The sequence below is a fragment of the Sturnus vulgaris genome, chromosome 24 (assembly GCF_052056855.1).
Source record: "Sturnus vulgaris isolate bStuVul1 chromosome 24, bStuVul1.hap1, whole genome shotgun sequence".
Lineage (NCBI taxonomy): Eukaryota > Metazoa > Chordata > Aves > Passeriformes > Sturnidae > Sturnus > Sturnus vulgaris.
The window spans coordinates 7,366,466-7,388,364 of NC_142266.1; the positions used below are offsets into that span (position 1 = coordinate 7,366,466).

General features: G+C 52.2%; 2 protein-coding genes and 1 non-coding gene across 14 annotated transcripts in view; all 3 read left to right on the plus strand.

The window, feature by feature from the left end:
• PHACTR4 (phosphatase and actin regulator 4) overlaps nt 1–11,927 on the plus strand; it is a 60,148-nt gene extending 48,221 nt beyond the window's left edge. For 7 of the 8 annotated variants that reach the window (XM_088178114.1, XM_088178115.1, XM_088178118.1 and 4 more), the window contains 11 exons: nt 239–319; nt 1,028–1,192; nt 1,321–1,680; nt 4,537–5,125; nt 5,717–5,940; nt 6,402–6,552; nt 7,149–7,204; nt 8,120–8,181; nt 8,956–9,093; nt 10,001–10,077; nt 10,637–11,927. In XM_088178114.1, the coding sequence (XP_088034240.1) occupies nt 239–319; nt 1,028–1,192; nt 1,321–1,680; nt 4,537–5,125; nt 5,717–5,940; nt 6,402–6,552; nt 7,149–7,204; nt 8,120–8,181; nt 8,956–9,093; nt 10,001–10,077; nt 10,637–10,652 (1,919 nt within the window). In that variant the 3' untranslated portion in view covers nt 10,653–11,927. The remainder of the gene's footprint in view (nt 1–238; nt 320–1,027; nt 1,193–1,320; nt 1,681–4,536; nt 5,126–5,716; nt 5,941–6,401; nt 6,553–7,148; nt 7,205–8,119; nt 8,182–8,955; nt 9,094–10,000; nt 10,078–10,636) is intronic. The other variant, XM_088178113.1, reaches the window with a different exon arrangement.
• Nucleotides 11,928–12,209: 282 nt separating this feature from the next.
• On the plus strand, nt 12,210–20,951 carry RCC1 (regulator of chromosome condensation 1). 5 transcript variants are annotated; one of them, XM_088178494.1, is made up of 13 exons: nt 12,210–12,293; nt 12,511–12,556; nt 12,964–13,006; nt 13,362–13,411; nt 15,814–15,888; nt 15,991–16,178; nt 16,733–16,912; nt 16,994–17,090; nt 17,657–17,779; nt 17,957–18,128; nt 18,478–18,562; nt 18,969–19,121; nt 19,592–20,951. In XM_088178494.1, the coding sequence occupies exons 4-13, from the start codon at nt 13,378–13,380 to the stop codon at nt 19,631–19,633; spliced, it is 1,149 nt and encodes a 382-aa protein (XP_088034620.1). In that variant the 5' UTR covers nt 12,210–12,293; nt 12,511–12,556; nt 12,964–13,006; nt 13,362–13,377; the 3' UTR covers nt 19,634–20,951. The 5 variants fall into 5 exon arrangements, with proteins under 5 accessions (XP_088034620.1, XP_088034616.1, XP_088034618.1 ...); XM_088178490.1 differs by having other exon boundaries at nt 17,973–18,128; nt 18,443–18,562; XM_088178492.1 differs by lacking the exons at nt 12,210–12,293; nt 12,511–12,556; nt 12,964–13,006; nt 13,362–13,411 and adding an exon at nt 15,193–15,228 and having other exon boundaries at nt 17,973–18,128; nt 18,443–18,562.
• Nucleotides 12,654–12,858, plus strand: LOC148221317 (small nucleolar RNA SNORA73 family). The gene has a single exon (XR_015808364.1). It is a non-coding gene; the product is annotated as a small nucleolar RNA SNORA73 family (small nucleolar RNA).
• Nucleotides 20,952–21,899: the final 948 nt, after the last annotated feature.

Below are 21,899 nucleotides of genomic sequence, written 5' to 3' on the forward strand. Positions count from 1 at the left end.
TTCTTTCAAGGAAGCTCCCCAAGCAGCTGTGGGGAGAGAGGTTTTGCTCCATGATCAGCAGTGCAGCATGAAATGCAGGTCTGAACATGCAGTTTCTCCTCTCTCCTCTTAATCCATGCAAAACCAGTGAAATCTGAAGCCCTTTTATTTCCTCTAGAGAATCTCTTTAAAAGAAAAAAAAATCTTGAATTTCAAGCTTGCTCTGTTTTCTGAGTGCTTTTTTTCAATTTAATATCAGTTTTAGAACGAAAGATTTCTATGCGAAAGCCAAGAGAGGAGCTGGTAAAAAGAGGGGTTCTGTTGGAAGAGCCTGAGCAGGGTGAGTCTGCAAATGAGCTTCTCCTGTCTGTGTCTGTGTAGCTGATCTTCCTCTGGCCAAACCTCACCCTTGGGAGACAAATCTAAGGGCTTTCTGCTGAAGTGATTTCTGTCTGCCTTACTCTTTACAATGCTCTCTATTGTCTGTTTTCCCACCTGGGAGGAAGGCAGCCTGCTCAGGGAGGAAGATGGTGCCACATTCAGGGTAGAAAAAAGGAAAACAGAGGTGCTTCCACTAATCTGAGGACTTTATGAAAGTCTGTTATTGCACATGCAGTAGATGACTTGACTCATATTGGACTCTGCATTGCAGCAGGGATTTGGTGACTGCTCCATGATGGAGGGTGGATACAAAAGCTGCTGGAGATTTATGACTTCAGTTACGACTTCCTGTGCTGCAGCACAACACTGGGCTCACTAACCTGTAACACAGCAGGAAGGGCAGGACAGGGAGAAGAAAAACCTTTGATGGCATACAGTGTCGTGTGATTTGTTGATAATTGACTCGTTGATAATGAAATCAAGGGCTCTCTGCTCTAGCTGGTTGGGTTGCTGTGCTGTCCTGTGCAGGTGACTGAAGACCAGCTGCTTCAGAAGCCAGAAAGAGCTGGAATGGCTCCATGGTGGTTGAGTCAGCTGTCTCCATCTCTCCTCTCGTCTGCCTTACGAGTGTTTTTCTCTTTGCTTCTCTCCTCCCGCCCCTTTGCAGATGGTGAAGAGCCAGAGAAGCTGAACCCACCTGCACTGAAGAATGGCCACACTGTCCCCATTGGGGGCCCTGGGGTCTGTGACCTGCCCAGCCAGGAGGAAGAGGCCACAAAGACATCCAGCCTTAGGAAGCCTGTTCCAGTGGAGGAACCAAAGAAGAGGCAGGGTAAGAAACGAGATGTGTGCAAAATCAGGGCTTCACATTCTCCTGTAACCAGTTTTGAATTCTCATCTGATCCTTCCCACTCTCAGTAGGCTCTCCAGTGCCTTAAGCTGAGCTGCTTCCCTTTGCAGGCTCTTCCAGCAGCCACCCTGGCCCCGAACTGGAACCACCTCAGGAGCCACACGTTCCCAGGCAACCTCTGCTTCCTCCAAAAAGACCTCCCTCCACTTCCCAGGAGGCAAATGAAGTGCAGGCACAGGATCCAACACCTGCCAGCAGCACTGCAAGAACTGCCCCCTTCAGCACAGCCCCCACGTCAGCAAAGACAGTCAATTCCACAGCTGCCCCTTCCCCAGCCCCCAGGACTCTGCTCCCTGCTCCTGCCAGTGCCAACACTACTGCTCCCACCAGTGCAACCAGCACAGCTCCTGCCAAACAGCCTCCTGTCCCTCCTCCCAAACCCGTCAACAGAAATAGCAACTCACTGATAGGTAAGTGACCCCATAAGATGTTTTTTGTACCCTGAGATGTTCTGGAGCCACTTCCCTTCATAAGGGAAGATTTTTAGTTGCATCAGGATGTCTGACCACCTTTCCTGAAAACAGTCCAGTTTGGATTCAAATCTGTCAGTGTGTAGCCAGGACACACACATTCTGGGAACAGTGTAATTACTGGAGTCTTCTGCCGTGAACTGTCCAGTCTGTGCCCAACAACTACCTGCAGGAAGGAATCCCTGCCTGCCTGTTCTCTGTCAACTCTAAGGCAGTGTCTGAATGTTGATGCTTCGCTGGGGGCTGGGATTGGGGAATGGTGGATGACGTTTTGCTTTGTGAGAGTGTGGTTAGTGACAATTCAATCCTTCAGCTCCTCTTGGATAAAAAAGCAAGCCAGCAAACAAACACAAAAAATCCATATCACACCAAAAAATGTCTGGCGTGGCTATCACTGCCAGGCCATGTGGTTTTTTAGGTCAGAGACCAGGAGCTGGCAGGGATAATTCAGACTTCCCTGGTTATACTCAGGCACCTCCTCTAAGATCTACGGCTGGGCTGTTGACATATGGGTCTTGTCCCTATGTCTTGTCCTGTGGATAAATCAGCTCAACTTTAATTTGAACTGAATCTTCCCTTTTAGAGAATTAAATATTTTCATCTCTGTAACTTTTCTAAGCAGAAGATTTGGCGAGAGCTTCTTAAAGCTCATTTAGTCTCAGTTCTCTGTGGGAGTTCTGGAGATCTTAAAGATGCAACACTGAGAGTTGGGATGACTTCCATGCAGCCAAGGCCTGTTGACATTTCAGACGGTTCTTTCAGAGACACCTCCTAATCTTTGGACAGGGTTAGCAGAGGTTAGCACAGATCAGGAGGGAAGCTCCTGGGAAGATCAATCTGACAGATCTGCACTGTTACCACAGAAACTGGAGGCGTTAGCCAGGTGTGGTTTGAGTGCTGGATGTGCAAGTTGCCATCTGAAATAGCCTGGGCCACTGCTTTCAGTGTGGGTGGATGGCTCTGCTCTGCTTGGGGCTCACCTTGTTCTGGCAGGTTTTACAAGTGACCTTGGTATGGTATTAACAACCCCCGTGTGCCAGACCAGCGTGATTAGCCTGACCATGCTTGAGCACTCCATGAAACACCTTCTTGTTTTCTTTAAGCTGCTTGCACGCACTGCAGGTGGCATTTGAAATGCCCCAGCGCTGATGGCAGGAGGTACTTGTGGAACAAAAAATGTGGCTGGAAACAGCAGTGTATCCAACGTGTTTAGAGTCATCCTGCCTCTGGGCTGGGAGCACCTGGGGACGTGCAGAGGAGGAGAGAACCAGCAGTTCTCTTTTGTCTCCTGGGAATTAATGCAGATTTAGAGGAGGTTCCACAGCCCTCTGGTCTGGCATGCTGGAGCTGTGGTGTTGCTGTGTGAGCCTTGTGTTGTCACTGTTGTTGAGCAGCAGGAGTGGAATTGGCTTTGTGAGCTCTCCACGGGTGTTTGGTGCCTACTCTGACTGCAGGGATGTGTCCTTCTGTGCCACTGTTACAGCCTGAGGCAGGGGAGGGTGTCACTGTCCAGGTCGCCCCTTTGTCTGTCCCCAAGTTGCTCATTCACTGAGCAGTTCTGGTGTCTCAAGCAGCAACTTCCTTCTGCCAGCTCCTTGCTCCCTTTCAAATTTTGCTCTTACCCAGAGGTGCCTAAATCCTGGTCCTGCCAGGCTCAGAGCACTGCTCAGGAGACACTGGAGTCCCTTGGGCGGGAGTTGAGGGCACTCTATTTTGCACAATCTGGCCCTTAATCTACAAGGGGAAAGTCTAAAAATGCTAAACATCTCACAAATGTGCCCACCTCTCTCCAGTTATGTGGCCTTATCTCTCCCACTTGCAGCACCCTCTCGTGGTGTCTGCACTGCAGATTCCTCCAGCTCTCTTCTGGGGACATCCATGTGTCACCGTCACCCGCTCCAGGGGAATGTGCAGCAAGTCTCAGCCGCTTTAGGCAAAGCCTCTACAAGCCCCAGAAGCCATGGATACATGGATGTTGAAAGTTGCAAACTCCTAAAGCAAGAGCAGTCTTTACTGGTGCAATTTCCCTGGGAACAGAGAGGGGGTTTGAGGATCTTGTGACTGCTCACTGCAAGCATTTTTCTTGTCTCTATTTCTTCCTCTCTTCTTCATCAAACAGCAAATACTTAAGCTTTAGGTATTTTTGGAAGTTTTTCTAGTTACTTTGTAATGGCAGATGAGTTTATATAAGGCTTAAGGAACACAGTTTAGAGGGAGTAAAGCAGAACCTCATCCTGAGGAGTTGCTGGCAGTGCGATGTTCTTGGGCTGGGTCTGATGAATGAATACAACTGGGGGGAGCACACTGCTGCCTGCAGCTGTGCTGGTTTTTGCCTTTGAGCAAAAAGTAAGACTTCAAGACTTTTTCAGTCTTCCCAAGAAGTTCTTTAACTGCAGGGGAGCCGTTAACACAGCTGGAGTCTGGGGTGTCCTGGATGTCTCGGATTCCTTTATGCTGTAAATACAGCCATAAAGTGCCCACATAACTGCATTCCTGGGCAGGTTCCTGTGCTGTCTTTCAAGGGCTGGTGCCATTTCTCTCTCTAAAGCAGGAGGATGTACAAACCTGTCTCAGCCTGCTCATTTTTGGCTGCTCTCCCAAGTCTTACCTTTGCTGCTGGAAGGACAAACTAGAGCCTTGCAACCTGGCTATTTCTGGTATGATATTGCAGTAAAAAGTAGCAGAGAATGCTTAGTCCAAGGCTCTGAGTGCATTGCTGTGCTTTTTCCACACTGGTGAAGATTATCTGGAATATATCCTGTTCAACATTGTGGCTTTTGTGGTTTTTATTTTCAGCTGAGCTTTCCCAAGTAATGACCAGTGGTACGGCCTTGTCCAAGCCTTCCCCTCCTCTCCCCCCAAAGAGAGGCCTCCTGCCTAACAACACGTCAGATGCTGTCCCCTCCAAGCCCCTAAATGACAGGACAGTGGCAGTGAGTCGCCCCGCACCTGTTGCACTGCCCGTGCCCTCGGCTTACCCACCGCCGCCGTCCTCGCCGCCGCTGCCCACCCACGTACCCCCGGAACCTCCACGCGTGGCCCTGCCCACCTCCAGCCCTGCCCTAGACCCACCGTGCTCCCTGGACCTGCCGAAGGAGACTCCTCCTCCTCCTCCTCCTCCTGCTGAAGAGTTCAGGTCCATGGAAGCGTCGAAGAGGACGGCAGAGCAAGGGTTTGGTGAACCCGCTGTGCTGCCTCGGCTGCCGCAGATCCCCCTGCACATTCGTATCCAGCAGGCTCTGGCCAGCCCCCTGCCTGTCACCCCACCTCCCGAGGGGTCCCACAGGGCTCACTCGCTGCTCTTTGAGAACGATGGTTTTGGAGAAGACAACGGCACCCTGGGCAGGACGAGATCTCTGCCTGTCACCATTGAGATGCTCAAAGTGTGAGTACCTCCTTGTATGTGTGCTGGCTCTCCCAGCTCCTGCAGCACTGTGATGGTGGGGATGGCTCCGGGCAGGGCTTTGGTCTTTGCTGAAATCATTTTCCCTGTTGGCCAAATCTGTATTTCAGGCTCTTAAGAGCCAGTGCATCTTCCCCATGAAATTACCCCTGGTTTTGGGATTTTATTGCTCACAAAGGGAAATGGGTTCCAAACTACAAACACAGGCTGATGCCAGGAATCCAGGCTTGGATTGTCTGTAACTGCACCAAGACCAAACAAAGTCTTGTATTCCATCCATCTGTGGTCTTCCTTAGCCTTTCATTTTGCTAAACATAAGTGGGGAAAGGACTGTCTTGTGTTATAGCAGAGCTGAATCTCCACAAAGCAGTGGGGTCAGAGGGCTGTGCCTCTGTCATTTCCTCAGCCAGAGGCCCCTGTGCTTTGAACAGAGGGGACAGTGCAGGATGCTGCAGTGGCTCTTGCACCTCTGGTTTCTGGGCTTCCCTAGAGAGGAGAGCTAAGGACGCATTGATTCTAGGCATATTCCCCTGTGCCATGTGTTCGGAGGTGTAATAGCATGCTTCTCGTTAGTCCAGACGATGAGGAAGAGGAAGAAGATGACCAGGAAGAGGAACAGAGTTCAGGTCTTCGTGTTTATATTGGAGATGTGCCATCTGTCACAGTCATCCCCAAACTGGTACCTCAGGTCCTCCCAGAGGAGCAGGAAGGAGATGAAGGGATGAGCGACTCTGATTCGGAAGGGCCCATCCTGTATAAAGATGATGAGGATGAGGAAGATGATGAAAGCCATAACAGTAAGGCTTTGACATTGCAGGTGGCTTTTTTATTGCTCTGTTGAACTCGTGCCTGGCTGCACTGAGATCTGGATCAAAGCACCGCTTCCCACAGTGCTTCAAAGCAGCTGGTTCCTGGTTGCATGATGTAGCACATGTCCTCTGCCTTGCTTTTTCCAAGGCTTTGCAGCCAAGCCTGTGCACTCACCTGCTGAGTGCACCCCTTCAGCTGCAGATGGCTCCTGTGAAAGCATGTGCTGTCCCAGCCCCTCGGGTAGGACAGCAGTAGGTGAGCATGTGGTGTCACACAAAAGTGCTGGCTGCTGCTGCTGCTGCTGTGCAGTGAGTGCAGAGCTTGGGAAGAGCAAGGACAGAGGACAGCTCTCCTTAGGGAGAGCGCAGCTCCCAGGGGCACAGGGCTGGGATTGCTGTGGCAGGCTCGGCAGCCTTGAGCTGCATCCTGTTGCTCTCCCTCCCCACAGGCATGCTGGCCAGCAAAGTGAAGAGGAAAGATACACTGGCTATGAAGCTGGGGAGCACAACCACACCACAGGAGGAGAAGATCGTCGTCCCTCGGAAGAGTAAGGAGGAGTGGAACGAAATCCGCCAGCAGATTGGGACGACGCTGATCAGGTACAGATAATGATGGTGATCAGTGTGTGCAGAGTGGGACTGGACAAAGTTAGTGCCTTGTCTGAGCAGCCTGTGCAGGAATAGGGTGGGTGGTTGGGCACGGCAGCAGGAGCAGGGCTGGGAGGTTGAGTGTTGCTGTTCCTCCTCCGTTGCAAAAGGTGGGAGTTCCTCCTGGAGTTGAACAATATCCCTCTTGACAAGCCCCTGTTTCCAGAGGTTAAATGGACTGAGAGGGGAAAATCTCAAAGATTATGGAGAAGTAGAACACAGATGGTATAAAAAGGTGTGGATGGATTCAGGGTGGGTGCTGGTGATGGATGAAGCGGGGACTGGTGACAGTCCAGGCTCTGCTGTCAGAGCTCCTTGAAAAGCTCTTTCTGAGCTGGAGGGCCCATAGCCCTTCCGGAAGCTGTGCCGGTGGCTGAGCAGCTGTTTGAGCAGGGCATGGTGTAAAATACGGCAGCAGTGATCCTCAGTGGTGAGTGAGGAGTATGGAGGAGGCTGTCTAGTGCACTGAAACCAGGCAGTTTTATCCTTCATCTGCTACTGATGAGTGACCAGATAAAACATTCTCCACTTGTCACACTTCTCTTCAGGCGACTGAGTCAGAGGCCAACTGCAGAAGAACTGGAACAGAGGAACATTCTTCAGCGTGAGTAGCACTTCTCTGGTGGTCCTGAGAAATACCATAAGTTCGCCTTTAACATCTTAATGTATCAGATGGGGATAGTTTTAAATTGAAAGAGATTTAGATTAGATGTTAGGAACAAATTCTTCCCTGTGAGGGTGGGCAGGCCCTGGCACAGGGTGTCCAGGGAAGCTGTGGCCGCCCCTGGATCCCTGGGAGTGTCCAAGGCCAGGCTGGACAGGGCTTGGAGCAATCTGGGATAGTAGAAGGTGTCCCTGCCCATGGCAGGGCGTGGAACTGGGTGATCATTGAGGGCTCTTACAGCCAAACCCATTCTGGGATCATATGATTATGGACAGAAAGCTGTCCCATGCCTGCCACCTCAGAACAGTGTGTGGGCTGGTTCAGGCTCTGCTGTTGCACAACAAGGACTGGTAAAGGTGTTTTTGCTTGGGCTGGATTTTTTGTTCCAGACATTACAGCATTGCACGATCTCTAAAGCAGCAGTGCATCACGACATCAGGACTGTTTCTCTTGGCCATATCTTGTTCTGCAAAAGTTTTAAACAAGCATCTCGAGGAAATGGGAATGTCAGTTCAGGAAGTTTCCATTTAAAATATTTATCCGTGCTGTTATTTTCTTTTAAACTATAATAGCTTTGTGAAGGAACAAGGAGCACAGTGGCTTGGGTGTATTTTGGCGAAATGGCCATGAATCTGTGACATGAATGACTCATTGGTGCTGCATAAGGGGCATATTTGCCCCTGCCAGTTCAGGAGGTGACACAGGGTATTGAGTTGTACTGGGCTCTCTGCCTGTACTGAGCCTTTAGATCTGTAGATAATCTGATCCAGCTCAATACTCTCCTTTGTTCAAGCCTAGAAAGCACTTTTCAAAGCCTGATGCTTACATGAAATACGTTTCTTTTCCCTTTGGCAGCGAAGAATGAAGCTGACCGTCAAGCTGAGAAGCGCGAGATCAAGCGCCGGCTCACCAGAAAGGTACTGCTGGCTCCCCCGGCGATGGCCACCTGGCAGGGCATGATGGCAGTGAGCACGGTGTGGGTACCGTGCTGTGGGGGAAGTCACTGGGCTCTTGTGTAAGTGTCCCCAGTGCCCTCGGACTGCAGTGACTTTGGAATGTGGACTGTCACCCACGGTGAGCCGTGGGCACCAGGGCCGTGTTTGTCAGTGACAGATCTGAGCTGGCAGCAAGTGTAAAAAGCAAGATGATAACTAAATTTGGCACCTGACACATGAAAGGTTTGCTGGTCTGGCTGCTTTAACACAGTGCTTCAGCAGCCACAGCTTCACAGCAGGCTCCCTAAAATCCATTTCTAAAGTAACAGCAGTGTGGGAGCTGAGCAGAGTAACAGCTGCTTTTAGCTGTTACATCCAAGTTACTTGTGATTGTTATTCATGGCTGGGAAAGCTTCCCCAAGGCCTGTGGGTGTGAAGTGTGAGCGCTGCCGTTGCTGGAGCTGTGTTTAGGGGTGTCATGCAGGGCTCACCCTTGTAGCGGCTGTTCCCACTCACCTCAGTGTCCTTCTCCATGACAGGGCTCTGCCCTAGCCTGGCTCTGTGATCCCAGTGGTGGCAGTATCCAGTCTGTAAGAGGTTTACCTGTTCCCTTGCAGACTGCGAGCAGGATCTGGTAGTGTCTGTGGTTAAGGCACAGTGAGGGAACTGGTGTTATTTTTGCTTGGGCTGCTTAGTCCTGGATTTGCTTTGTGGACAAGGCTCAGACTAACCTCCTTTGTTTTTGCTGGTGTTCAGCTTAGCCAAAGGCCTACAGTGGCAGAGCTGCAGGCCAGGAAGATCCTGAGGTTTAATGAATATGTGGAAGTAACAGATGCTCAAGACTACGACCGGCGAGCAGATAAGCCATGGACAAAGCTGACACCAGCTGACAAGGTAACTGAAAGTGTCTTGTCCCCAGATGGGAAGGGGACCCTTTGCAGGGTGTCCCATTCCAAAGGGTGTGAGCAAAGGAGATCTGCTCTGTTCCTTTGGCTTCACCTCTTCATCTTTTCCTCTGCCACCCCACCTGCGTCCCTTCACTTGCATGTGCTGTCCCAGCTCTGCTTCCTGCTGCCTCATGGCAAGGTGGAGCCCAGGTGGGCAAAGTCTCAAGACCAGCATGGCTTCTGCCTCAGTTTCTGAGTGATGTAAGAATCATAAAATCATGGAATTGTTAAGGTTGGAAAAGCCATTGACGATCATGGAGTCCAACTGTTTACCCAGCACCACCATGTTCACCACTAAACCATGTCCCCAGTTGCCCCATCTGCACATTTTTGAATACTTCCAGGGGTGGTGATTCTACCACAGCCCTTTCCATGAAGAAATTTTTCCTTGTATCTCATCTAAACTTCCTCTGGCTCAGCCTGGGGCCGTTTCCCCTTGTTCTGTCACTTGTTACCTGGGAGAAGCGACCTACAAACCCCTGGCTGTCTTGACCCTCCTGACAGGGAGTTGTAGACAGCAAGAAGGTCTGTCCCGAGCCTTCTTTTCTCCAGGCTCAGTCTCTCCACCTTGCTCAGCTGCCCCTGGTGCTCCAGGCCCTTCCCCAGCCCCATTCTTTTTTCTGGACACAGCAAGGATACTGGGTATTGGTCATAGCAGTGCAGTTCCCTGCAGGCTCAAGAAGCAGGCAGGGAACCATCTGTCTTTGTCGTCCCCGGCCACCTCTGGGGACTGCCCAGCCCTCACCGCAGAGTGGCTGATTAAATTAAGGTAGGTGTTAATGGACTGTGAAGGCTGGGGTGGCCACTGCAATCTGAGCCCTTTCCTTTCCAAAAACATCTCTCTCTCTATGTAGGCTGCCATCAGGAAGGAGCTGAATGAGTTTAAGAGCTGTGAAATGGAAGTGCATGAGGAGAGCAAGCAGTTCACCAGGTGAGAACGTGTTAACTTAGAGTTTTGGTCTTGTTAGAGCTGTCAGAGCTGTGCTGCAAGGACAGTGCTCAGTGGCAAAACACTAAAACCTTAGAAAAATCATTTGTGTGGCACTTGGAGATTGAATGTCCCTTTCTGTCTCAGTCGGGGGAGCAGTAGCAGACACAAGGCCTGTTGTTTTTCCTTAAACTGGGGCTTCCATCCTGAAGGCTCAGTGACCAGTGTCTAGTTTGAGGTGTATCTGACACTAGTGTGAAGCTGCAGCTGGGGCTAGAGATGTGCAGCCACAGCCACAAAATACCTTGCTAATGAGTTACCTTGCATGTAATCTGTGGAGCTACCTCTGGATCATGGCTCAAGTGATTCCTTTCCTTACAGCTCTGTGAGGCAAAGTTGAATACAGAGCACAGGAGGTGAAATTGTTTGATGTTAACAGCTTCCCTGAGGGCTGACAGTTCTGAGATAATTCAATTTACTCTCTTTGGCCATCTGTAGCGCCCAAGTAACAATTTAATCTGAGTTCCAGGGATAACACTCAGATTTTTCACTTGGCTTTCAGATACCATCGACCATAATATTCCAAGGAGGGAGCAAGAAACTCGGGAGCGCTGGAAGTTTTCTGCACCCCTCTCCTAGGCAATGCAGTGAGGGTGGAGCCTCAGCTCTTCCAAGATTTGCCTTCCAGACATATCCAGAAAAGGGCTTTTGGCCAGGGAAGGGGAATCCTGTCTGAATGTAGCATTTCACTGGAACAAACACATCTCTCATGCCATCAGCCTGGAACTGACACTATACCTCGCTTGGCTCAGCAATATGACTCTGCCAGGACCGTGCCCAGGGGAACAACCCCTTCCTTCCCAAGTTGTACAGACTTGTCTTGGGGGTGCAATTCCTCATTTCCTTCTCCTTTCCATCAGGAAGGGAGGAAAAAGAAAAGGCAGCTCTAATGTTGGGAAGCTGAGGAGAGCATGTGCTCGGAAGCATGTGTGTGTGTATATTAGCTGTGTACAGAGAACCCTGGCAGACAACTGACATGGCACTCGTTATTTTTGGGGGGTTTTGCTGGTTTCTGTCATGTCCTTAATGCCCTGAATCACTACTGACCAACGGTTTGTTGTCCTGGAAGGGAATTGTATAGATATTAACATATGCTGCATCTTTTTGTAAAAAAATTTTTAAAAAATTAAAAAAACAGAGAAAAACCCCAACAGATGTATAAAACATTTGCTCTGCACTCTCTCACACTTGCTGTAATCTTAATAACAGATCTTGAGATATCTAGGCTTGTTTAACAAATTACAGAACCAGGAAAAATGACTGTTGCCTTTTTAAAACTTTTTAATTTGGGGGAACTGTGAGAGTAGTCAGTTGTTTTTATTGTGGCTTTCTCTCAGATGTTTTTTACTCTCGCAAATCAGGGTTGAAGCTTGCCTTTTTCTCATTTTTACAGCTAAACCTACTGGAAACTTAATAATTTCACTGTGTGGGTCGAAAGGAGGGGAAGAATAGGTTTTCAAAGTGACCTTAAAAAGACGGTATTTCTCTTTTGAGAGAAAAATTCTTCCTCAGTGCGGGTTCAAAAAAAAAAATCTAGTAGGGCCACTGCTGTATTATGCACAAAACTAAACTATGTGTGAGATGCCACTTGTGCGGAGTTTGGGGTGGGAGAGAAGAATTTTGTCTTGTTCACAGACCAGTGTGGCAACATGCCGGCCATGGCCCAGCATCCGCGGGGAGCTTTTCCCTCACAGCATCCCCTGTAAAGCCACCATTGCGTTGTATATCAGTCTCCTCAGCAAACAGATTTTAATTATTAAATAAAAGTATTTTAGAATTCTTTTTTTCTTAAACTCTGCTTGTGTGGTCGTGTCTTTTCAACTGCTCTCGGTAGGGGCGTAACCTGCGGCTCCCGAGGGAAGGGGGGGTGGAGGGCGGGTCAGCCATGGCGGCGGCTCAGACATGGCGGCGCCTCCCCTGAGGCCGCGGCTTTTCGCGCCCTTTCAATTGCGCGTGCGCCAGCCGCCCTTCCGGCCTGTGCGCAGCGCCGCTGGCCCCGCCCCTTTCGCCGAGTCTTGGCGCTTATGCCCATATATGGTTTGTCTCTGCCCCTTGGGCGGGACGCGCGCGCGCACTTCAGCCCCGCCCCCACGCCCTATAAAAATCGCTGCGCGGGGCGGAAAGGCCTCTTTCACCCTGAGGGGCGGCGGAACGCTTGGGTAGGTTCGCTCGACATTAACCATTTTTACCCTTTTTACCCTTCCCTTACTTTGGCGTGAGGACGTAGTGGTCGAGCGGCACCACGCTGTCAGCGGATGCCCACTGCATCCCCGTTTAAACGCTAAAATATATCGTGAGTTACTCGTGGCTGTGGGTGCTGCGGGATCGCCTCGTGCCACCTCAGCCGCCCTTCAGAGCCGTTTCTTTTCCTTACAGGTTCCACCAAAACTTGTTAACCTCAGTTTGTCCAGCTCGCTCCAGCGTGAGTATCTGTCATGTGGCCGCGCCGCATGCTCGGCGGAGCGGGGACGCGCCGGGGGGGGGCGGTCAAGGTGGCTAAAAATGTTTAAAACAAAGATCCGACGTGGATATCCGGAGAAGTCGCTCTCTCTCGGCTCTGTCCGTGTGGCGTACGGGAGCGCAGGCCCTCGGGCCCGTGACGTACAGTCCCCTTCCACGACGTCGGAGAACAAGCCGGGCCCCGAGCCTGCAGCCTGCATATTCCTACTGCTTCTCTGAGCCCTTGGGCCGTGACAGAGGAGACAAACCATGCAGGAAACACTGACACCAGGGGTGCTGGGACGGGGAACACGTGCGGAGGTGGGCGGGAGAAACAAAAAAAAAGGTCCTGAGAAAGTCCTTAAACTTCCTTGTTTTTTTAAATTCCAGTACCAAAATTGGAAAAGTTAAGAGTGGAGCACGATTGTTGAAGGTAATAACCGCGTTTAAAATGCTATAGCTCTTGTCCTTAAAACCATATTTCAAGTAAGTTTTAACTGTTTTGTATCGTCTTAGTGAAAAAATTATAATCCAGATTATATAGGTAGCGATAATGAAAGTTCAGATCATAGGCTTCTAGTTTCTTCTAGTGTGTGATTTTAGATAGATGAGGAAAATAAATTATTTCTGTGTGTTAAAGGGGAAAAAAATCCGGTAATGAATCTTGAAGGCAGGAAAAAAAATCGCGGGATATAAACTTACTTACTGAACTTAAAGCTCTCTTTGTGTAATGTGTGACACGAGAAAAGAGCAGATGAAAAAAACCTTCCTTTTCTAAAATATTGCAGAAACTGCTGGGCCGAAATGACAAAGAAAAATCCGCCTTTAGTTGGAGAGGGTGAGTATATTAAAGAGTCTGCTCAATTAGGTGGGCAGACACTGGCCGAGTCTTCTTTGTGCACTGTGTAATTAAAATGTAGGCACGGGGATCAAAACGGGGTGGAACCAGGAATGCGTGAATGTAGTGGTCTTTTAAAGCACGTGCTTGGAGCACTAAAAATAACGTGTGTGCCTGGTGGGACGGGCACTTCCTGGATTCTGTGGAGCAGTGGAGCTGGGCACGGAATTAAAGCACAGTATCGGTAAGCGGCACGGGAAGGAAAGACAATCCACGGGATGTGGGATTGGTTGAAGTGCAACTGGAAGGCCAAGGGCAAATGTGGGGTTGGTTTGTCCCACAAGAAGGAGCTGCTTTTGGGATACTTGAAACTGGGGTGCTGGAGAAGGGGGGTGCAGGGGTAAGGGATAAATAAAAAAGGTGTGTGCTTTCCTGTGGACTACACAACCTTCCCATCGATTCGACCTTGTTGGGGCTAGGATATTACCGGGAAGATGGTACTGAAGGTGGATTATGGGATGTGGGTGAAAGCATCAGTCCTTGTGTTAGGCCCTGAAATACAGCCCTTCGTGTTATGTTGGTAACTGAAGTCTGTACTTGGCTGCCGTAGACAGCTCAATAAACTGAACTTGTTTTGGCTTGGTGTGTGTTTTTGTTGAGAGATTTAAACATTAAGAAAAGCTTAATGCTATTGGTGGTGCCTTTCCCTTGTGTGGAAGTGTGATTCTTGTGTGCTGCTGACACATCTAAAGGAAGTAAAGGGATGGGAATGCACTGTGACGCTCTGGGCTGGATGAGGCGCAGGTCGGACCTTCGGTCCGGGTTTGGGTCGTCTCGGGGCACAGAACGCTTCATGTCGTTAATGGCTAAGTCAAGAAGTGTTGATTGGGTCTTTTTACCCCGGGGTGTGGCTTGAAGGGGGTGGGGGAAAGCAAGCAGGGGGATCACGCTTCTCGCCCTTTTGTAATGGGAGCGGTGCTGATGGGAGGATTTAGGGGAGGTTCTGGTGTGGGTTGATGAGACTGGCACGAGCGGTTGGCCGCATGTCCTGTCCTGGGCCATGAAGTCTACAAGAAAAGGATCAATGGCTGTGTATCTGCTCATCAAGTAAGTCCCAACACGAGCCTAGTATTAAATACTCAGTGGTGATGCTTCTCACATGGGCTGTGGGTGACCCCTGGGGATCAGGGTCTGATCAAGTGAGGCTGCTGTAGCAGCTAAAATCTTAAATAGAAACTTGATTTTATTACTAAATTGAAGCTATCATGGCCAAATGCAGGCCTCTGGACTGGAACAGCAGAATTAATCAGTAAAATAAGGGCAGGAGAGATTTGGTGTCTTCAGGTTGAGCTGAGAAGTTTAGTCTGGTTCCTGTTTCAAGAGTAGAAGTGTTATTTTCCACATTAACCAGGAGTCGGTTGCTGGAAAAGGTGGGAGCTCAGACTTGCTGGATTTCAATACCGTGCGTTGAATTACCGTTTTTTGCAGCAGCTCTGTTCCATCACAGCTGGCCGCGGCCTTGCAGGCTGGAGGTATCACTCTGGAGTTTAGAAGCAGGCTGAGTTACTCACGTGGACTTATTGCCCGGGGGCCAACATATGGCTAACTGCGAGCCCTGCCTTGTGCTGCGTGTCTTCGTGTGTCTTCTTGTCCCCTTGTCTGTCCCCTTGTCTCTGTCCCCTTGTCCTTGTCCCCTTGTCCCTGCGAGGCTGACTTGGCCGCGGGGCCGCCGGCCGGCAGGGGGCGCAGCGCAGCGAGGAGCCCCGGCGCGCGCCCCCGCGCATGCGCAGAGCGGAGCGCGGCGGGGCCGGCGGGCGGTGAGGGAGCGCGGCGGGGTCGGGCCCGGAGCGCGGCGGGAGGGACCGGGGCGGGACGGACATGGGGACGCGGACGCGGGCGCGGGGATCCCGGCGGGGCCCGGGCCGCCCTCGCCGCAACCGACCGGCTCTCAGGGAGAGCTGCAGGCGGCGGGAGAAGCGGGCGGTCCGGGCCGTGGCCTGCGCGGCCCCACGTGAGGCGGCGCCGCGGGGAATTCGAACGGCGGGAAGGGGCGGGGGGCGGTGCTCGGGCCATGCGGAACGGGAGCGGGGTGAGGACGCGGACACGGCTCGGCTCCGATTCTTCCCTTTTCCCAATTCCCCTCTTTCCCTCTTGTCCTTTCTTTTTCCCTTCCCTCTCCTCGCCTGCCTGGACCTGAAATCTGGAGAGGTTCACAATCTGCGTGAGGTAGGGAGAATGGATAAAACAAGGGAAAACTTTCCATTTTCCCAGAGCAGGAGAAGGAATCTGTTCAAATCCCAGCTCGGTCACCAGTCCCTCAGGTGGATTTTTAAGGTGTGAGGGGACACACCAAACTGAGCAGCGCAGTGGGCGACCCCTTACAGTCTCTTTTTGGCGTTTAGATTCCAAGATGCCAGGAAAACGCAGTGCGAAGAACCCAGTGCCGGAAGGGTCTCCTGAGACAAAGAAGGTTAAAGGTAAGAAAAATCCATGGGAATTTTCCTTTTGTTTTCTCAGGGGTGATTTTTACCGGGAAATTTGTACCCCCACATGTTCTTTCTCCCCCTCCCACCCCACAGTCAGCCACCCATCACACCGCTCACAGCCTGGGCTGGTGCTGACACTGGGCCAGGGTAATGTCGGCCAGCTGGGCCTGGGTGAGGACATCATGGAGAGGAAGAAGCCAGCTCTGGTCACGCTGCCGGAGATGGTGGTGCAGGTGGAAGCTGGAGGGATGCACACGGTGTGCCTCAGCCAGACAGGAAAGGTGAGTGCAGTGAGTTCTGGGATGTGTTCTGGAGGAGAGGGTAGGAATCAGCTACTGTTCTGCCCACATCTTCCAGCTCTGGGGTTGAGCATAGTCTCACATGGACCACAAAATTTTAGGGGGACAAAAGGGAGACCTGAAAAGAGCCTGCAAGAGAATTGCAGAGAGCCTTAGAACAAGAGAACGGAGTGATAGGACAAGGGGGAATGGCCACACTGACAAAGTAGATGGGTGACACTGCAGTTTTAGAAGCAGTATTGGGAAGACTTTCTTCCCTGTGAGGGTGGTGAGGCTCTGGTACAGAGAAGCTGTGGCTGCCCCATCCCTGGAAGTGTTCCAGACCCGGTTGGACAGAGTTTAGAGCAACCTGATCTAGATGAAAGTGGTCCTGCCCATGGTAGGGGGTGGAATGAGATGAGCTTTAAGGTGCCTTGCAGCCCAAACCATTCCATGATTCTGTCATAAATCAGCCTGGTGAGTCTCTATCCCCTGACTTGATACTCAGCCAGTTGGCCCTCTGGGCCCCATCCTGACCACTTGTACCAAATCTGCAGATCTACACCTTTGGCTGCAATGATGAAGGTGCCCTGGGACGCGACACCTCGGCTGAAGGCTCTGAGACCTCTCCGGGGCCGGTGGAGCTGCAGGAGAAGGTGGTGCAGGTGTCGGCAGGAGACAGCCACACGGCTGCGCTCACCGAGGACGGCAGGGTCTTTGTCTGGGGCTCCTTCCGGGTACGCTCATTCCTCAGATGCTGGAAGCTCTGCTCGTGGCTGCTGCTCCTGTGGCTCATCCCTGTCTCTGTCTTCCCTCAGGATAACAATGGAGTGATTGGCTTGCTGGAGCCCATGAAGACGAGCTCTGTTCCTTTGCTGCTTCAGCTTGACACGCCTGTTGTTAAAATAGTTTCAGGTGAGCAAGGCCCTGGGGTGTGCAGGGTCAGGCAGGTATATGAGACTGTCACAACCCTTGAGGAAGGTCCATGGCCTTTTCCTCCTTCTTGGTCTGAGCCTGGTACAAGGGTGTACTTGCTCATCTCTAACTCTCCAGAGAATAGACCTTGTAGCCCAGATATTTTAGCTCCAACAGATTCTCATATTGAGTTAATATTTGACTAGTCTAATGTAAAATGCCTTCCAAGAATGGCCTGAACTGTGACCCTGTGGGGCCAGTGCACTTGCTTTCTAATGATGCCTGGGAAAGCTAAGCACAGCAGCCAGGGAGCTTGTCCAGGGCCCAGGTCAAGTTGGGGCATACCTGTGTCCTTACCACCTTCCCAGAAAAACTGCTTTCGGATTTGGAATTCCTGGGATCAGGAAGAGGGATGTCCTGCAGTTTTAGATGGTGGCACAATTGGTGTCAAGGTATCCAGTGCAGTAAACCGTGACAGCTGGGACAACTGGGGTTTACCTGTGGGATCTCAGCCCCCAGGGCTTGCTGAAGACTTCTCCATGAGTTCTCTTTCCTTTCTGTCCCAGGAAATGACCACTTGGTGATGCTGACAGTGGACGGCGACCTGTTCACGTGTGGCTGTGGCGAGCAGGGCCAGCTAGGCAGAGTGCCAGCACTCTTTGCAAACCGAGGAGGCCGGAAAGGGCTGCGTGAGTGGATTTAGTTCTCAGAGGGTGCATCCTTTGGCTCCAGCTCTGCCCTTTGCAGAGGAACAAAGGGACCCAGTCCCTGTTGCTCAAGGGCTTATGTGTAATCAGTGACCTAAATGCTGTGAGCCAGATCCTTAGACGCAGGGAGGGTGTAAATCCTTAGTCCTTGTATAACAGCTTGTCTCCTGCCCAGAGCGGCTGCTGGTCCCCCAGCTTGTTCCTGTCAGAGGCAAAGGGAGAAGAGGCAAAATGCGCTTCCAGGACGCTTTCTGTGGGGCCTATTTCACCTTCGCCGTCACGCAGGAGGGACACATCTATGGATTTGGCCTTTCCAACTACCACCAGCTGGGTGAGCTTCACCTGTGTGCCTCCAGATCTCCTGCTAGTCCACTGCTGCCCTGGCCTGCTGGGTGCCCCAAAATCTAAAGACTGCATGCACTGGAGCTGGAAATGGTGGGGGTAGGGCTCATCCTGCATAGCTCTGGGCTCTGAGGTTAGGTCCCAGCCTGCTGGGTTTGAGCAGAAATTGGACTTTGGGGCGGCGGGCCGTATTGTTCTCTGGTGGGGTGAGCCCCAGGGAGGATGGCTTGGTGCTGGAGCCTGGCCTGGGCTGTCCATGCCCGTGGACCTGATCTGCCCGGGTTTGTGCGTCCCACCCTGCAGGGACCCAGGACACCGAGCCCTGCTTCTCCCCGCAGAACCTTACATGCTTCAAGAACTCCACCAAGTCTTGGGTTGGGTTCTCTGGCGGGCAGCACCACACGGTCTGCGTCGACTCTGAGGGTGAGTGACACTGTGACAAGTGGGCTGGGAGTCACACAGAGCAGCGTGGGGGGATCCCATGGCCATCATCCTGGCCAAGGAGCTGTTGGGATGAGGGTGATGTGCTGGCGCCCTCCAAGCTCTCTGTTCAAGGAAACAAGGTTGGTGTAAGATTGCAGCAAAGGGAAGCTGACAACAGGAACCTGGACTCAGTTGTGAACTCTGCTCTTGCACCTATCCACCTTATTGATTTTTGAGAGCTGAAGGGTCTCTATCCCACCCTGCCCCTTCAGGATGGGTCTCAGGGTGTGCTATGGAGCAGTGATGCTCATTCAGGAGTCAGACCTAGGAAGAGGGTCCAGCTTTGGTCCTGCTGCAGCTTCTGTCCCCCTCAAGTCACCTCTCCTGTTTTTCCACTGTGCTGCAGGTAAAGCCTACAGCCTGGGCAGGGCAGAGTATGGCCGGCTGGGCCTTGGGACAGGGGCAGAGGAGAAGAGTACACCCACAGTTATCCCAGAGCTGCCCAGCATCACTTCGGTGGCCTGCGGAGCGTCAGTTGGTTATGCTGTCAGCAGTGATGGTGAGTGCCAGGGTTTGGCAGCACTGCCTTCTGTCCCTTCTTTGTGCCACCCTGCACACCATCACCACACACTGCCAGCTGCGCTGGGACTGGAGCCACGTCCTGGTGCCAGTCGCCTGCACAGATGTGTTTGTTGGCCTGTGGCAACAGGCTTGGTCATGTGGTGTTCACCTGGAGGGGGTTGTTCGCCTGATAATCTCTGACTCTTGATGCCATACCTCTGTGCTCTGGTGCTGCATGTCTGTATGCAGCGTCTGCAGGAAGGAAGGTTTGGAGTGGGCTGTGGTTTTAGTTTTCTCCCCTAAAGGGATGAAAGTTCCTTGGCTCTGTGGCGGAGCATCTGTTTGAGTTGCAAGTGCTCCTCCTCTTCCTCCTTTTTGTGTTTTGGACTCACAGAAACTCACTGGGTGCGAGGTCCCCTTGGGTTTGGGTGCTGGCTCCCTTTCCCATTGTGCAACCACTTGTTGCAGGACGAGCGTTTGCCTGGGGAATGGGCACGAACTACCAGCTAGGCACTGGCGAGGAGGACGATGTCTGGAGCCCCGTGGAGATGACCGGGAAGCAGCTGGAGAACCGGCGAGTGCTGGCTGTGTCCAGTGGTGGGCAGCACACTGTGCTGCTGGTCAGTGAGAAGGAGCAGAGCTGATGAAACGACGCAGGAGCCGAGCCCAGCGGGATCACAGCACCCCCAGACCCCCCACAACTTCTGCCTGGGTTGGGGAGCCAATTACTTGGGGAGGGCAGGAGGCTCATGGAGCTGGGCCCAGCAGCACCTGTGTGGTTCCCCATGGGTTCTCCCTGCAAGCATTTGTCTGTTTTCCCATGGTGCCCGCTGCTCTGTCAGCTCCCTGGGTCAGCTTGGTCCTAAACTGATCCCAGTTCTGTGCCTGGATGGATTTCCACTTCTCGTCTGGTTTTTTAAAATTTCCGACCCAGCGAAGCCGAGGGTCTTGTTCTTCACCCTTCAATCAGGTTCGGGTATCAGTCTCCTAGAGGTCCCTGTGTTCCCCACATCTGGATGCTCCTCCACCCCCTTCACCTTAATATACCTCTTTGACCTGGATGTGTCTGCTGCCACCTGCCAAACCCCTCTTGAGTCCCTTCCAGGCAGATCTGAGTCCAAATGGAACGTGCCCAGGAAGCTCTATCCTCTAATCCAGAACTTGTGGTTGCTGTGGGGGATGGCCTGCCTAGTGAGGGAGAGTGCTGCACGATGATGCCTAGCATACTGTGACCGCTGGAAAAGAGAGGGGGGATTCCTGCCTCCCATCCCTCAAGTATCTAAGCTGAAACTCCCCAGGCAGTGAGGCCTGGAGCAGCCACCTCCAGCACTGCTTTTTGCAGTCCTGGCCACTCCCTCTTTGCCATTGCCTTTGGAAACCCAACCAAATCCATCCCACGGGTGGGAACACTATTAATTTAATTTTTTCTCTTTCGCTTGCTGAGGAAGGAGCTTCATTTGCTGTTAGGGCCTTGCTGAGCAGACACCCAGACCCCAGCTATGCATGGAGTCGCTGGTAACAACAGGACTCCTCCTCCCCGTCGCCTCCCTGATCCAACTGGCCTTGCTTCCTGTGCCCAGCCTCCTCCATCCTATCCATAGAGGAGGTGCCTTCCGGGCACCTGGAGTGAGGAGGGTGGTCTGTAAAGAGCTAAATTATAGCAATAGGAGGGGGGGTTGTGGCTGGGATGAGGGGTCTGGGATTATACAATGGGTCCGAAGGGGTTGGATATTTTTAAAAAAAGAAAATGTATTTTGGTTGATTAATCAAGGCAGAAAGGACAAAAAACTCATCTTTTAACATTTGGAATAAACTGAGTTTTGATAAACCCAGGCTTTTCCTGTGCTTTGGAGGGGTGGGCAGTTCTCCCGTGGGCCTTGCCATGGCTCCTGGAGACAGTCGGGCTGGGTGCCTGGTTTTGGGGGCGCTCGGGATGGGGGCCTGGTTTTGGGGTGGGGGCCTGGTTTTGGGGTGGGGGCCTGGTTTGGGAATGGGGGCCCGGTTTTGGGGTGGGGGCCTGGTTTGGGAATGGGGGCCCGGTTTGGGAATGGGGGCCCGGTTTGGGAATGGGGGCCCGGTTTTGGGGGCGCTGTCCCGGTCCCAGCTGTGTCCGGGTGTTCTGTGCAGTGCGAGCCGTGGCCGCCAGGTGGCAGCAGGAGAGCGCTCCGGGAGCTGCTGGGCTGCGGCACTGGGAGAACTGGGACAGGGAGAGGGGACGGTCCCTGTCCCTGTCCCTGTCCTCTCTGCCGGCTCTGGCAGCCTCTCCTCACGTCCCCGCCTGTATGACAGGTAACTCCTGGTGTCTTTGGGGCTCCAGGGACACAACCAAGGCCGTGGCACAGCTGGAAGGATCCTGGCCTGTCCCTGCTGGGTGCTGAGCCAGATGTGTGGAGCCTGGAAGCCATGGGGCGAATTCCCACATCCTGGTGTGACTGGAGCCCCTGGTCGCTGTTTACACTTAATTCATTTGGGCACGAGCAGGTTCCTTAACGAGCCTCCGGGGTTTAAAGGATGTTGAGGAGGAATTTGGGTCCTGTGGAGCAGACCCCTGGCTGTGTCAGGATCCAGCTCAGTCCATGGTGGAGGTTGTCCAGCGCTGACACCTCCAGACCCTCCCTCATCACCAGGTGGCAGCTCCAATCCCACAGACTGTTCTCCATCTGTTGCTACTGGCAGTGCATAAACGGCTTTTGATTTCCAGACAAAAGCTTGGGAAGTGGAATTTGAGGGCTTTAGCCTCCATGGAGGATGAGGCCTGGTGCTGTGAAGATCTTTT